The sequence below is a fragment of the Cryptomeria japonica genome, chromosome 4 (genome assembly GCF_030272615.1).
Source record: "Cryptomeria japonica chromosome 4, Sugi_1.0, whole genome shotgun sequence".
Taxonomy (NCBI): Eukaryota; Viridiplantae; Streptophyta; class Pinopsida; order Cupressales; family Cupressaceae; genus Cryptomeria; species Cryptomeria japonica.
Window position 1 is genome coordinate 249934133 of NC_081408.1, and position 13789 is coordinate 249947921.

The 13789-nt window shown below is 34.0% G+C and overlaps 2 protein-coding genes across 2 annotated transcripts; both read right to left on the reverse strand.

The window, feature by feature from the left end:
- Positions 1-10010: 10010 nt before the first annotated feature.
- Positions 10011-10792, reverse strand: LOC131875067 (putative leucine-rich repeat receptor-like serine/threonine-protein kinase At2g24130). The gene is made up of 2 exons (XM_059219080.1): positions 10582-10792; positions 10011-10465 (listed from the first exon to the last, which is right to left on the reverse strand). The coding sequence occupies exons 1-2, from the start codon at positions 10790-10792 to the stop codon at positions 10011-10013; spliced, it is 666 nt and encodes a 221-aa protein (XP_059075063.1).
- A 12-nt stretch (positions 10793-10804) lies between these two features.
- On the reverse strand, positions 10805-13241 carry LOC131875068 (LRR receptor-like serine/threonine-protein kinase FLS2). The gene is made up of 2 exons (XM_059219081.1): positions 11259-13241; positions 10805-11200 (listed from the first exon to the last, which is right to left on the reverse strand). The coding sequence occupies exons 1-2, from the start codon at positions 13239-13241 to the stop codon at positions 10805-10807; spliced, it is 2379 nt and encodes a 792-aa protein (XP_059075064.1).
- Positions 13242-13789: the final 548 nt, after the last annotated feature.

Here is a 13789-nt window from a genome sequence, read left to right on the forward strand (position 1 = left end):
TTTCACAGAGCAGCTCTAAATCATCTCAAACTCCTTAGATCTAGGTGCACGGCTGAATCCCAAATCTGTAGCTAACTTTTTTTGCATACTTTGTCTTCATATTCAACATTTTGTCTTAATTCAATTAATCAACTTACAAAAGAGGGTTGATTCCACTCCAATATACTTAGCATTCAATCCTTACATCCTTTGGGATCGGATCTAGTAGATTCATCCCCCTCTGAATGTAAACTCTCCCCAAGTAAAAATTGAGCTTAGTAAATATCCCCTTCCAAGTGGCGAATTTGTTAAGCTCCCAATTTTCCACTTTACAGGTTCAAACTGGTCCGGAAATTGAGAACTGCCAGACAATCTGGAAGCTAAATCCTATTGAAAAAGATTCAAATGAGATGCGGACCTAGGAAAGGGTACAAAAACATGTCTACAATCTAAATCTAGCTTCACATGGAAAATGAGCAACTTAGAGGGCTTCGCAGTGAAACACAAAATTGAACAAACTAAAAGCAAATATGTTTTTGGTTGATGCAAGATTGCTAATGAACCAAGGATTCTCTTGCATAAGACATCCAAGGTTATTTGAAAAGTAAGTCTCTCACTTTGATGGGGCTATAGGAAAACCAAGACGACCTACCTCTACCTAAGAAATCCAAGAAGAATCTTCAACTGGTCTATCCTTCCACTTCACAAGATATTCTCTATACTTCCTTCTTCGCGTGCACTTACCAACTCTACTATCCAAAATCTCCTCAATCTCATCCGGTTTCTTCTTAGCAAACTGCCTCTCTAAATCTGGTCCATTGTCATCACTGAATTTTTCCTCATGATACTGATAGAGATCTACAATGTTGAATATAGGTGATATACCCAAGGTATCTGGTAACTCAACTTTATATGCATTACTTGAATCAAACTTCTTCAAGATCCTACAAGCTCCAAATTTTCTCATCTTCAACTTATTGTATGTTCCAACTAGAAATCTTCCCTTTCTTAGATACACCATTACCTCATCTCCAACTTCAAATTCCTTATGTCTTCTCTTCTCATTTGCCTTCTCCTTATACTTTTGGTTCATAACTTCTAAATGTTTTTTCACCTGATTATGCAATGATTTCATGTGGTCTGCAAACTCCTCTGCTTCAACACTTCTTTTATCCTCATGAATAATGTCTCTCAACTCTGATATACCTTTAGGATTTAGGGTTAGTGCAAGAAGATGAGTCCACTTTTTGGCCAAAAAGTGGAAGTGTTTTCCCTGATTTTCAGATTTTGTCTCATTTGAGCTTAAATTTTGAAATACTTAGAGATTGAATCTTGGAAAAAGTCAATAATATAAAAGATAGCCCTCTGAGTTTACTTTCCAAATATGTAATTTATTTTAATACCCACATAGTAAAAAATAACTTTTTGAATGGAGTTCTGAAAACTATGTTTTAAAAATGCCCGTTTCAGAACCATACCATGCATGTGTACGACCCAAACCATTTTTGGAAATGGTTTGTAACACACTGAAGATTGATGAGCATATTTTTCTTTTTTTTTTTTTCTAATATTTTTTTTAATTAATTTTTTAATGGTCGTAATTATCTTTTTAAAAATTTGACGTGTACGACCCACATAATTTGGCGTAAACTTAACATTTTTTGATTTTTTTTTTTTTAAATACAAAATAATTTTGTGTAGATTGATGACATAATTTTTTTTCTAAAATTCATTAAAATAAAAAAGTTATTAAATTAACAAAATTAGTTAATATTTCAAATTTATGGACCCGATTTAGTATAAATTAAATAAAAAATAGTTAAAATAATCAATTTTTAAATAAATTTACATATTTAGAATCTAGATAGTATAATCTAAAATGGGTTTTAATTTCGTATTAAAATTCTCTGATTAGACGAACGTAAACTATTTCAAAAGTTCATATTTGTGCTTTCATTCATGGAGATTTGAATTTGCAGGTCCATGTCTCAGGTGTGGCCATCCCAGGGCTATCCTGGGCCTAATCCTGAGCCAAGTGGCGGGTTGTGGAATCAACTTCCACAAAATGGGCCCCCTTTTTCAAACAAGGGCGGCTTGTGGAAAAAAAAGGAAAAATACGAATTAGAAACGGGAGCCTGTTTTTTAAAAACGGGCCCCCGTTTTTTAGAAACGGGCCCCTGTTTCTAAAAAATGGGCCCCCATTTTGTTTAAAATCGAGCCCATTTATTTTTGCTTTGGGCCCCCCTTACCTTTTGGCTCGGAAGCCCGAAGCATAAACGGCCCCCCGTTTATAAGAGCACGTTTTCCAACGCACGAACTTCCATGAATTTGTGACTCATTACCTTACACTTGCCCTTTATTTCAATAACAATCTCAAATGGTGTTTTTCTAGTACTCTGGTTCACTGAATTGTTGTATGCAAATACTTCTTGTGCAAGAATCAAGTCCCATCCTCTAGGTTTATCTCCAACCAAACATCTCAACAAATTTCCTAAACTCGTGTTCACTACCTCTATCTATCTCTGTAGGTGAAATGTAGAGTTGAACTTCAATTCAGTCTTTATTTTCCTCCAAAAGTAACCAACAACGTCTGAAATTGTAGCATCCTAAAATTGCACCCCTTGCAATTTTGACCTCATTTTGGGCCCCCACCTTACTAATGTCATCCCCATGCTTGATCGGGATCTGTTTATGCTTCCCCTATGCAACCAAATCTCATTTTTTTCATCTTACACCTTGCATAGCCCTTGTTCCTAGCCTAAATTAGGGTAGGACTAGGGTGCCACGTCCTAGTCCCCACCAAGACCAAGGCATCATGCCTTGGTCCTCCCCAATGAGGACCCATTTTGGCCCCTAGGCCCTATCTCAAATTTGAGCGAGAAATAAATTCCCCATGTCGGCCTATGTTGGAAAATTAAATAATTGACGACAAGAAAGTATATAAGGAGATCTTCCCTTCTTATTTGGAATAACATACAATCATAAGGTGATAGCATGACAAGGTGGAGAAGGCAAGGAGACAATATTCAAGCATCAAGCATTCATCATCTAGCATTCCTCAAGATTTCATATTCTCCATTGAAGAAATATTACATCATTCATTTGCAAGCATGTGTGTGTGTTAGGGATTTTTTCATGTTCATGCCATTTCATACAACATATGTAATTACATCTAAGAAGCAAAGCATCATCATCATCATCATCTATTGTAGATTTGAAGGTATACCTTTCATCATTTATTTCAAGCATTTGCAGTATTTCTTTCAAGGTTGATTCCAAACCAAGGTTTGACTTAGGCAAACCCCTATTGCCAACCCATTTCTTCTTCTTTCTGTGTGTAGGAAGCGGGTGCATAGCACGAGGGCTTCACTAAGTGAACCTGGATTATAGCATATGCATTCATGGCATACCAAAGAATCCCCCTATTTTCAAAAAATATTACCCTAAACTCCTTTTTTGTCACCCCCTCCTAATACACAACCTAAATTAAAAGCCCCCCTATTTTCATTAGATATTGTATTTTTCATAGCCCGAATTAAAAAATCCCCCTATTTTAACTGATAGGAAATATATTGTACCCTTATTTTTTTGATATTAAATCCCCCAATATGAATGCATGAGATGTAATATTTCCTAGCCAATGAAGCCCCTATGGTGCGCAACTGTTCTTCTGAAATTAAGCTTTATTTGCTGAGACGGAAAAACCCTTTTTAACAAGTGAAAAGTTCAGAGGACCAATAGGAGGGTGACCTGGTCCAAACACCTCCCTACAAATTTCGGCAAATTTTGCAAAGTAGCTCCGAATGATCTCAAACTTCTCATATCCAGGTGCACGACCGAATCTCGAATTTGTAGCTCATTGTTTCTTCCTATTTTGTCTTCAATTCCAACACTTTACCTATTCAACTTACAAAAGAGGATCAAACACATTCCAAACACAATCAATCTACTTAGTATTCAGTCCTTGCATCATTTACAATTGGATCTAGTGGATTCATCCCCCTCTTTTGAATGTAAAGTTCTCTAAGTGAAAATCAACTTAGTGATTTACCCTTTCCAAGTGGTGAATTTACAAAGTCCTGAATTTTCCACTTTACATTTTGGTGAACCCAACTCCTTACACCATTAATTATGATTTTTTTTTTTAGATCTGAGTGTATGCAATTTAAAATTCAAATTTTGAATTACAAATTTGATTTCCTTGCAAATTTAAAAATTTAGAGGTTAATTTCACTAAAAACCTTATTTTTAAATTCAAATTTGAGCTTGTGATTTGTATAATTTGGCTTATCTATTTCAGATCTGAGCATTCAATCAATTTACAAATTCAAATTTCTATCTACAAGTCAAATTTCATAAATAAATTTTTAAAAATTAAGTGGTTAACTTCAAAAAAATTAATTTTTTTTTTTTTTAAAATTGAGCTTGTCGGTTGTTTAAATTTTGAATTTCCCTATTCAAATTTGGTTGCCAATTTAAAATTCAAATTCAAAATTACAACCTTGGATCAAATTTCAATCTCAAATTTCAATTTTAAAATTAAGTGGTCAATAAACAAACCCTAATTTCTAAATTTAAATTAATCTTGTGCATTTTCCAAATTTTTCAAATTCCAAATTCCAATCTTAAATCTATAGTCAAACTTAAATTTTAAATTAAGTGGTTCTTTCTACAAGCCCTAATTTTAAATTCAATTCTCCTGTGGACAATTTCAAATTTAAATTTTAAAAAAATTAAGAGGTTAATTAAAAGAGTCCTAATTTTTAAAATTAAATTAATTCTTTCAATTCTCAAATTTTAAAATTAAGAGTTTATTTAACAAAGCCCTAATTTTAAAATTAAATTTTTATTGGATAAATTAAAATATTCTAGTGGGTAATTTTAAATTTAAATTAAGAGGTTATTTTCAAGGCCCTGAGTATAAATTTAAATTTCATAGGAGGTTGCATAATTGAATAATCATTTTTCTAAAATTTTGAATTATTGAAATTCCAATTCCCAAATATCAACTCTCAAATTTTCATTTAAGATTTTTCAAAGTTTAAAAAAAAAAATCAAATTTGAATCTCATCACTTAAGTGGTTTTATTTATAACATCCCAATTTATTTTCAAATAATTTGCTTTGACTTAAATTTCAATATTAATCATGGCAATTAAATGACTTGACCTATTTTCTATTTCACATATGATTACATTTCATTTTACATACATTTATTATAATCATTTGTTGGATAATGGCTTCTTTCACTTCATGTTACTTCTTTTCATTCATAGCACTTGGACATATTGCATTTTTCGGATTTCCAAGTTGATTCATTTTCATAGATTAGATCTCAAAGCTTTCATTTTTTAAATATTTTGTGCTATGGTGATATTTTTGGACAAATGTATTTCATACGTAGATCACCTAAAAGATTTTGTAGATCCTAATCCTAGAGATGACAATGAGAAACCTAATACTTGTACCTCCCCTAGGGCATCTAATGTGAATGAAGAAAGAGCTAATACTCCTATCAATTATCTCTCTAATGGAGACCAAAAATTGAAGAGAAACATGGCCCCATCTTCTTCTCATACATGTACCCTTGCGCAAGGGGGGAAAAGTCAAAATACTAGTGTTCCTATCTCTCTAGATCCTCCTTATTCTCCTAGAGCCTATCTTAAACATCAAAACATTTGTAGAGAAAATGATGTCATGCATTTCATTCATGATCTCTCTCCCCATATAACATTAAGCAAATATGAGGCTTTACATGATAAGGATCTTCCTTCCCAATCTACCAAAGAGGATATGCATGATGAAAGAATGAAAAATCCTCCTCTACAAGATATTCCTTCTTCATCTACTAATCCTTTCATTTGTTCTAAACATCCTTACACTACAAAATTCAAATACGTTTATTTTAATGTTCCCTCACCTTCTCAATTAAAGGATTCTTATAGGAGTGGCTTTAACATAATATTAAAACAAGGTTTTAGAGGAAAGGGACTTGAAAAATTTTAACAAGGAATTCAAGTCCCTATAAACCCTCCCACGCAAATCACCAGTAAAGGCCTAGGAAATGATAATAAATCTCCTATGGATGGAATCCTTAGGATTCAAGACTTCAAAAATAATCTTTCAAGACAAAAAACCATTAGTGCTCGCAAAAGAGCTTCTTCTTCAAAAACTCATTTTTTCATTTCATCAAACCTATGATCACCATGTCGATGATTGTCCTGATTTTCAAAACTCAATAAAAGAACTTATTGATAGTGGTAAAGTTAAAATCATGGATGAAAATTCTTCCTCTTCTAATAACAACTCTTGTCCTTAATATCAAAAGAATAAACCTACATCTATTAATGATCAAGAAAGGTTAGCAACTAGAATCTTTTGGAGATTGAAGTGTGATAAGAATATTTATTTTCCTTTCATTAGACCTAATTACAATTATAAGAATAAGAAAGGTGATTTACATTGTCTTTTTCATAATTGTTATTCTCATTCTCTTGGTAAGTGTAAAGCATTTAAGTAATTTGTTCAAGAGCAATATGACCGTGCTCATATATGTCTTTCAACAGATCTTGCTCTCTTTCTAGGTGAAAAGGTAGTTCCTTAACACTCCTTTCATCCTCATGTTGCTCCTCACCCTATGACATAAGAAGTTAACTTAATTGGGGGCTCTTTGTCATTAGAGGTGGTTCTTCTTCAATTTTAAATATCTTGGGATAGCAACATGATTTCCCCTCTTTCTCACCTCCTTCTAGGGTCTCACTATTTTCTTTGTGATTGCAATATTCATAATTTCATGTCCCTTCTTGCATGGAATTATCCTTCATGCGAGCACATGCTTGTTCCTTGGATGGAACCTAATCTTTTCTTGAAATGGTGCATCTATTAAGAATAATCTCTCCTTAGAGAACTTGTGTGAACCTTCTTCTCCCTCTTTCTTTCTCTTTGAAAATTTACCTCATCTTTTATGTTGTGTTATTCATCACTTGATGTCCTTTCTTTCATACAGTTATCTTTCGTGTGAGCACATGTTTGTTCCTTGGTTAGGACCTATTCTTTGTTTGAAACGGTTTGTCTTGTATGAATAACTTCTCTCTAGAAGATGTTCATCTTTATGTACAAGATTTAAAGGAAAACATCCATACCACATTAAAATAGAAAGTTGCCTAATATTACATAGATGCGTACCAATTTTAATCATAGAGAGTTTTTATTGACTGATATTCTTCAATCCATTATGTGAGTATAATACTCCTCATGGCGTAATTAAATATAATATCTTTATGCATGTCCTAATTAAATTAGATAATATAATTTTTTAAGTTTATTTTTTTATTTTTTTTAATATCTATTTTTAAAGAAATATATATTAATTGAATAGTATAATGAATAACTACCTAATGTGTACTCAATGATTTTTTATTTTATTTTAAAGAAAAAGTAATTTCCTTTATAGAAGTTATTAAAGAAAAGTATGAAACATAAAATTTAAACTTACATTAAAGATTTTTTTTTTTTAAATATGTAAGATTAAATATAATATCTCTATGCATGTTCCAATTAAATTAGATAGCATAGTTTTAAAGTTTAGCAAAATTATTTTTGAAGGCAATTTCCATTAATTTAATTTCATCGACACTCACAAGGAGGTCAAAATAAATGTCTTTAGTTTTTATTAACACATGTTTTAGCATCCATATGTGAGTGTAATACACCTCTTGACGTAATAAGGGGCATTTAACCTAATTTTGTAAATTATAATAAAGAGGTTTTACAAAAAAAAAAATGATTAAAGAGGTGCAAAGTGTTTTTTCTTCTTGATACAAGTCACATATAATATTGATGAGTATGCCAAAGTTGGTGATATATTTAGAAAGGCTTAAACCTCCTTGAAAAGAGGCAAGTGAAAAGCCTTGCACCTATTATTGTGGCATATGTTGCATCAATAAATGGATTGTGTAAAGAAGACAAGGTGGATAGAATTATAGGCATATTAGTAGTTCATATCCCAAGACCACAAATAGTTTTTTACAAAAACCGGACAATGTTGTGCCACTAGATAAGGGTGTGCTAGGAAAGATGAATCCCATTTTGCTTGGCAATTTTAAGAATTTATATGGTCAATATGAAGCTATCAAGGCAAGTATTAGTGGTAGTAATATTGATCCATGGTCTCTTACGAATATGCCTTGAATTTTCTAATATGAAATTATTCATAGCTCTCATATAGAAACAATCTAAGACGAGAAACTTGCCACTAACTCTCAGGAATATGTTTAACATATTAAAATGTATTCTTCCAAAGGTGGTGGAGATAATGATATAGATGAAACCTCATATGAACTTTGTAGGTAAGAATGAAATCATTGAGGCTATTCTACAAGCAATAAAACTAAAGAGAATTTGGTGCCTTCATTTTCCCACGAGAAATCTTAAGTAATTTGTAGGTAGACAAAAATAACTTTTGCATGCAACTTTACAAAGGAACCAAAGTCAAGAGGAACCTTAATTAGTTTATGGGCAGTTGAAGAAAGGTTTCATATGCCAAATCTCACTTTTATAGCAAAAAAAAATTTGACAGACATGCTAAACCAAAGCCTCAAGGCCTAATATAAGATCTATTCATAGCAATACATGATATCAAGTAGAAACGTCAATTTATAGTCATTTTAAAGGGATCCAAGTTAGATGAAAGTATTTATCTAAACTCAAATTTATATCAGTGAAGATGTTGCATCGATGACGGTAGTATCAATGGCTTAAAATATCATTTGTACATGATGATGGTCATATGGTAATTAGGGAATGTACTAGAATTGAAGGGATAAAACTTGGCTATGAGAAATTGATTGCTAATGAAGTTTTTGTTGCAAGGTGTGTGTCCTTGGTCTCCCTATGTTGTGCAGCGCAGCGCTCGGGTCTGTGACATGGCTTAACTGCCTCCTATGGATTCTATAAGTCTAGTGGTTATATCAGGAATTAGCAAGTCGATCTTTTGGTGCCATGGCAACCACACTTATAACAAGTGGTATCAAAGCTTGGTCACAGGTTCAAACCCCTTGCTTGCACCGAGGAGGGGGGATTGTTTCAAGGTGTGCGCCCTTGGTCTCCTTGTGATGTGCAGCGCAACGCTCAACTTTGTGACATGGCTTAACCATCTCCTATGGATTCTATTAGTCTAGTGGTTATATCAGGCATTAACAGGTCAATCTTTTGGTGCAATAGTAGACACACTTCTAACAGTTGTTTGGTCCCTTAGCATTCCTTGTAGTCTATAGGATGTAAATTTGATGGTCCAACTAACAAAGGTACTTTGAGCATATAATAAGTTTGTGAACTTGATGGTGAATGGAATGAAGCTTATCAGGGGCTTTAATATATCTAGATAGGAAATGAAATCTTGTTCTAGTAGAAACAAATGTTCAGCCAATGACAAGATTTTAAGGAATCAATCACTTGGATTAGAAAGTTAAAATTATATCTTTAATAATTGTAATTTATAAAAAGTGATGAAATGATCAAGATTAAATTATTAACCACATGTTATCTCAAAAAAAGTCTTTACTTAAAATTTCAAAGGAATAATTCATTTCTAAATGATTTTTATGAATAATTGTGAGAAAAATAATGTAACTTCAACAACTTTTCATCGTTCAAAAATTTATGTAAAATAAAAAGGTTTAAATAATATTTATAACTCCAAAGATATAAATATAATTGTACAAAACTTTCATATTTCATAACAATAAAAAATATATTTTGTTTGTGAAATTTTCCTTTCTATTAAGATATATATGTAACCATATATCCAAATGATTGGTATGGCCTAAAATACATCACATCCACATCTCCTTTCCACTCACAATTTCAAATGTAGGCCATAAATAATGTCACAATGTACTATACCTTATAGGTAGCACAATTTGAATATTATTTCATCTACTCACAATATACTATGCTATCTAAAATAATATATATTAGGACAACATTATAATTTGGATTGACCAAGAAATAAACAAAAACAATTCTTTAGGCTTAGGATGTAGATGTAGACCGACTTCCTCTATTTCCCGATCTAGTCGTATGTATATCTTTTTCATTATTAATAAAAGGTGAGATATCTATTGGTAATTGAAGAGCTTCAGGGGTACCAAGAAATGCACCTCTGATTGTATTTATTCTATCAACTATCTCATTCATATTTGGGCGTTCTTGAGGTGACTCCCTTGTGCAAAACAACCCAATTTGTATAAATTGAGTAAGGCATTCCATTGTTGTTGATGTCTCTAGTTCATGAGCATCTATAAGCAAGTAATTATCCACCACCTCTGATATTCTATCTGGAAAATGCATTTGTATCCATTTTTGTAGATTGATTCCTTCTGTGAACATGTCATCTATTGGTCTTTTCCTTGTCAACAACTCTAAAATTAAAATTCCATAACTATATACATCTCCTTTTGTAGATAGCTTTCCACCTCTTCCATACTCTATAATAACAAATAAACAAAGATTAATGACTCCTAAGTCATTAGAAGCATTCAATGGTTTAAAGATAAGCAAAGAAACCAAGGAAATCCATAATGAAATAATGAGAAAAGTGTACCTGGTACAATGTAGTCAACGGATCCTTTAAGTGCATCTGTAGAAGTCAAAGGATCCATAGAATTTCCAAAAATAAGATTGGAAAGGCCAAAATCTGCTATGTATGAAGTCATGTCATCTCCTAATAACACATTGTTGGGCTTGAGGTCACAGTGAATCACTTGAACAAAGCAATAATGGTGAAGATATGCCATTCCTTGTGCTATCTCCATTGCTATCCTTATTCAATCACTCAAATTCAATTTGCATCCACCCCCTTCATGAGGATACAACCATCTCTCTAGGCTTCCATTTGACATGAATGGTAGAATTAAGGCTTTAAAATCAAGGTTGGAGCATGCTGAAATTATTTTAATTACAGTGCGGTGTCGAAGTCTCTTTAATGCATTGCATTCTCTGATAAAAGTTTGGTGAGCATGTTCATCTTGCAACTTGAGAACTTTAACAGCAATATTTCTACCATTTTTTAGAATCCCTTTATAAACCGACCCAAAACTACTAGTTCCTATAAGATTTTCATCAGTAAACTCACCAGTTGCATCTACAAGTTCTTCATATGAAATTTTTGGAGGCCATACTTCGAGCAGGGGTACTGGAACGTTTGCATCTATATGAAAATGCTACCAATATAAGAGACACAAACAAAACTGTAATGGCAACAACAACCAGGATTATTACCTTTTTGGAGACAAATGGATGTTTGTGTTTGGAATGAGAGCATGGTGGCAAGTTTATCCATCCACCACAAAGGCCAAGATTTCCCATAATTTCTGAGGCATCAAGTGTTGCAAAAGCTCCACCCTCTGGGACCTCTCCACTTAACCTGTTTGAAGAGAGATTGAGATGCTGGAGCATTTTCATCTTTTTGAAAGCCACCGGTATTTTACCTGACAAATTATTACAAGAAAGATCCATGTACTCAAGATTTTTTAGATCTGCCAGTGATGCTGCGATTGGCCCCTCAAATGCATTCCCAGCAAGGTTTAGATATTCCAACCCCTTGCAGCTTGACAGTGCACTAGGAATGCCACCAGAGAAATTGTTTTGAGAAACATCTATAGCTAAAACCATAACCATTTTGCTCAGTTCCAAAATAGAACCTTGTAGTGAATTCCCAGAAACGTTGAAATAGAACTGTAGATTTTGAAGACCTGCAACTTCAGAAGGTATATTTCCTGTTAGTTTGTTGTACGCCATGTCCACCGTCTCCAAAGTCTTGCATCTTCCTAAACTGGCAGGTATTTTCCCTGATAGTTGATCGTGACTAAGGTTAAGCTCTCTTAACTGTGGAAGGTCACCAAGACCTTCTGGAATTTGTCCTGAAAGCATGTTCTGGCTGAGAGACAACAATCCAAGCCTTTTTAATTGACCAAAACAATCTGGAATTCTTCCGTGCAAATTGTTTGTGCCCAGATACAATCTTTCCAGATTTAGAAATCTGCAGGGTGCAGATGGAATGGTCCCATTGAATCGGTTTTCTTTTAGGCTTAGTAATGACAAATTTGTAAGGTTACCGATCGCATCTGGAATGTTTCCCCCAATTTCGTTTGAGCCTAACATTAAAATTGATAATGAACTTGAAAGGTGGCCAATTGAATTGGGCAACACGCCAGTTAGATGATTAAGTCCCAACTCAAGATCTTCCAAGTTGGAGCAATTTGTTAACGCTATTAGAATAGACAAATCACTGCTTCCACTCACAAAATGATTTACCGACAAAAGAAGTCTTCTCAGCTGCTGCATTTTCCCAAATCCTGGTGGCAATCTGCCGCTGAGTTGGTTTCTACTCAAATCCAGCACTTGCAACTGAGTCCAATTACCCACTGAGCTGGGTATTTCTCCACTGAGTTGGTTTCCCCACGAATTCAATTGTTGCAACTCTGACAGCCTTCCAAACTCCCATGGAATTAGGCCGCTTAAGTGGTTCTGGTATAGCACCAACAATTGGAGATAAGTGCAATTGGAAAGGGTGACAGGGATCGATCCTGTGAAGCTATTGGCACGAAGGTTAAGCGAGTTTAGCTGACTAAGCATACCCAACTCAGCAGGAATACCACCTTGCAGACTATTTTCACCCAAATCAATGGCAATTAAAAAGGAGAGGTTTCCTAAGAAAGGTGGGATAGTACCTGTAAAATTGTTTACTCCTAAGACCATGGTTTCTAAATTTGAAAGAAGACTCAGTTCAGAGGGTATGCTTCCACTCAAATAGTTATACGACAGTATGAGAAATTGTAAAGAACGGCAGCCTCCTAGAGAGGATGGAATGGGACCCTCCAAATTGTTTTGAGACAACCGAAGGATTCTCAAGCGAAACAGCTTTCCAAGCTGATATGGAATATGGCCCTCGAAGCTATTATTTCTGAAAGCAAGGACTCTGAGGAAGGAAAGATTTCCCAGCAATGGAGAGATTGGACCAGCTAATCCCATATCTGTGAGATTCAAGGAAACCACACGCTGTCGATGAGAAGAGCAGATAACACCGGTCCAATTGCAGAAGGTGTGATTGGGAGACCAATCGAGGAGGGAATTTAATGGATCGAGAAAGATTGCAGCTTTGAAAGCCAAGAGAGCTTGCTGATCGGAATAATTAGAAGGCTTTGCCATATGAGGGGGTAGCGCAGAGAAACAGAAAAAGATTAGCAGAGGAAGCATCATCATCGTCTTCATTCTTAGCTTATCCCACGCAAACACCCGAAAAATTATGTAATGGCATAATGGACGAGAAGACTAACGCGAATTGGGGTTGATATTTTATTCTTTTTTCGTTTATTTTTATCAGCTAAATTTAGACAAAGTTAAGAGAGACGACTTGGCATTACAATTAAATATCGTATTTTAATCGTTTGTATTTTATCGTTCTGTGAAGGAAGAATAAAAGTGCAGTGGAGTAGTCTATTCTGATCGCACTCAACTTATTTTAATCGAGCTGCTTATCCTTCGTCAACACGCCCAACATTAAAAAAATTTCGCTAATTTTTTTAATCTTCTTTCTTCTTTCGCTTGATTACCAATCTACTTAGACATTTCGCGACGAGAAGAGACAAAGACGGAATCGATTTGTTTTTTTTCTTTATTGACTTGGTATTACAATTAAGTCTAACATTCATATTAATATAAAATAAACCCATCTCATGATCGTGATATTCCTCCTAATCACACACGATCCTAGTCCTTCACAAGATCCCATCATCCCTATCCAAACCATC

Bases quoted from the DNA above. Each gene is read 5' to 3' on its own strand.
- LOC131875068 (XM_059219081.1), bottom strand. From the start codon at position 13,241: ATGATGATGCTTCCTCTGCTAATCTTTTTCTGTTTCTCTGCGCTACCC. The intron at 11,201-11,258 runs GTAATAATCCTG...TTATATTGGTAG, and splicing joins ATCCATTTGTCTCCAAAAAG to CATTTTCATATAGATGCAAA.
- LOC131875067 (XM_059219080.1), bottom strand. From the start codon at position 10,792: ATGGAGATAGCACAAGGAATGGCATATCTTCACCATTATTGCTTTGTT. The intron at 10,466-10,581 runs GTACACTTTTCT...TTGTTATTATAG, and splicing joins CGTTGACTACATTGTACCAG to AGTATGGAAGAGGTGGAAAG.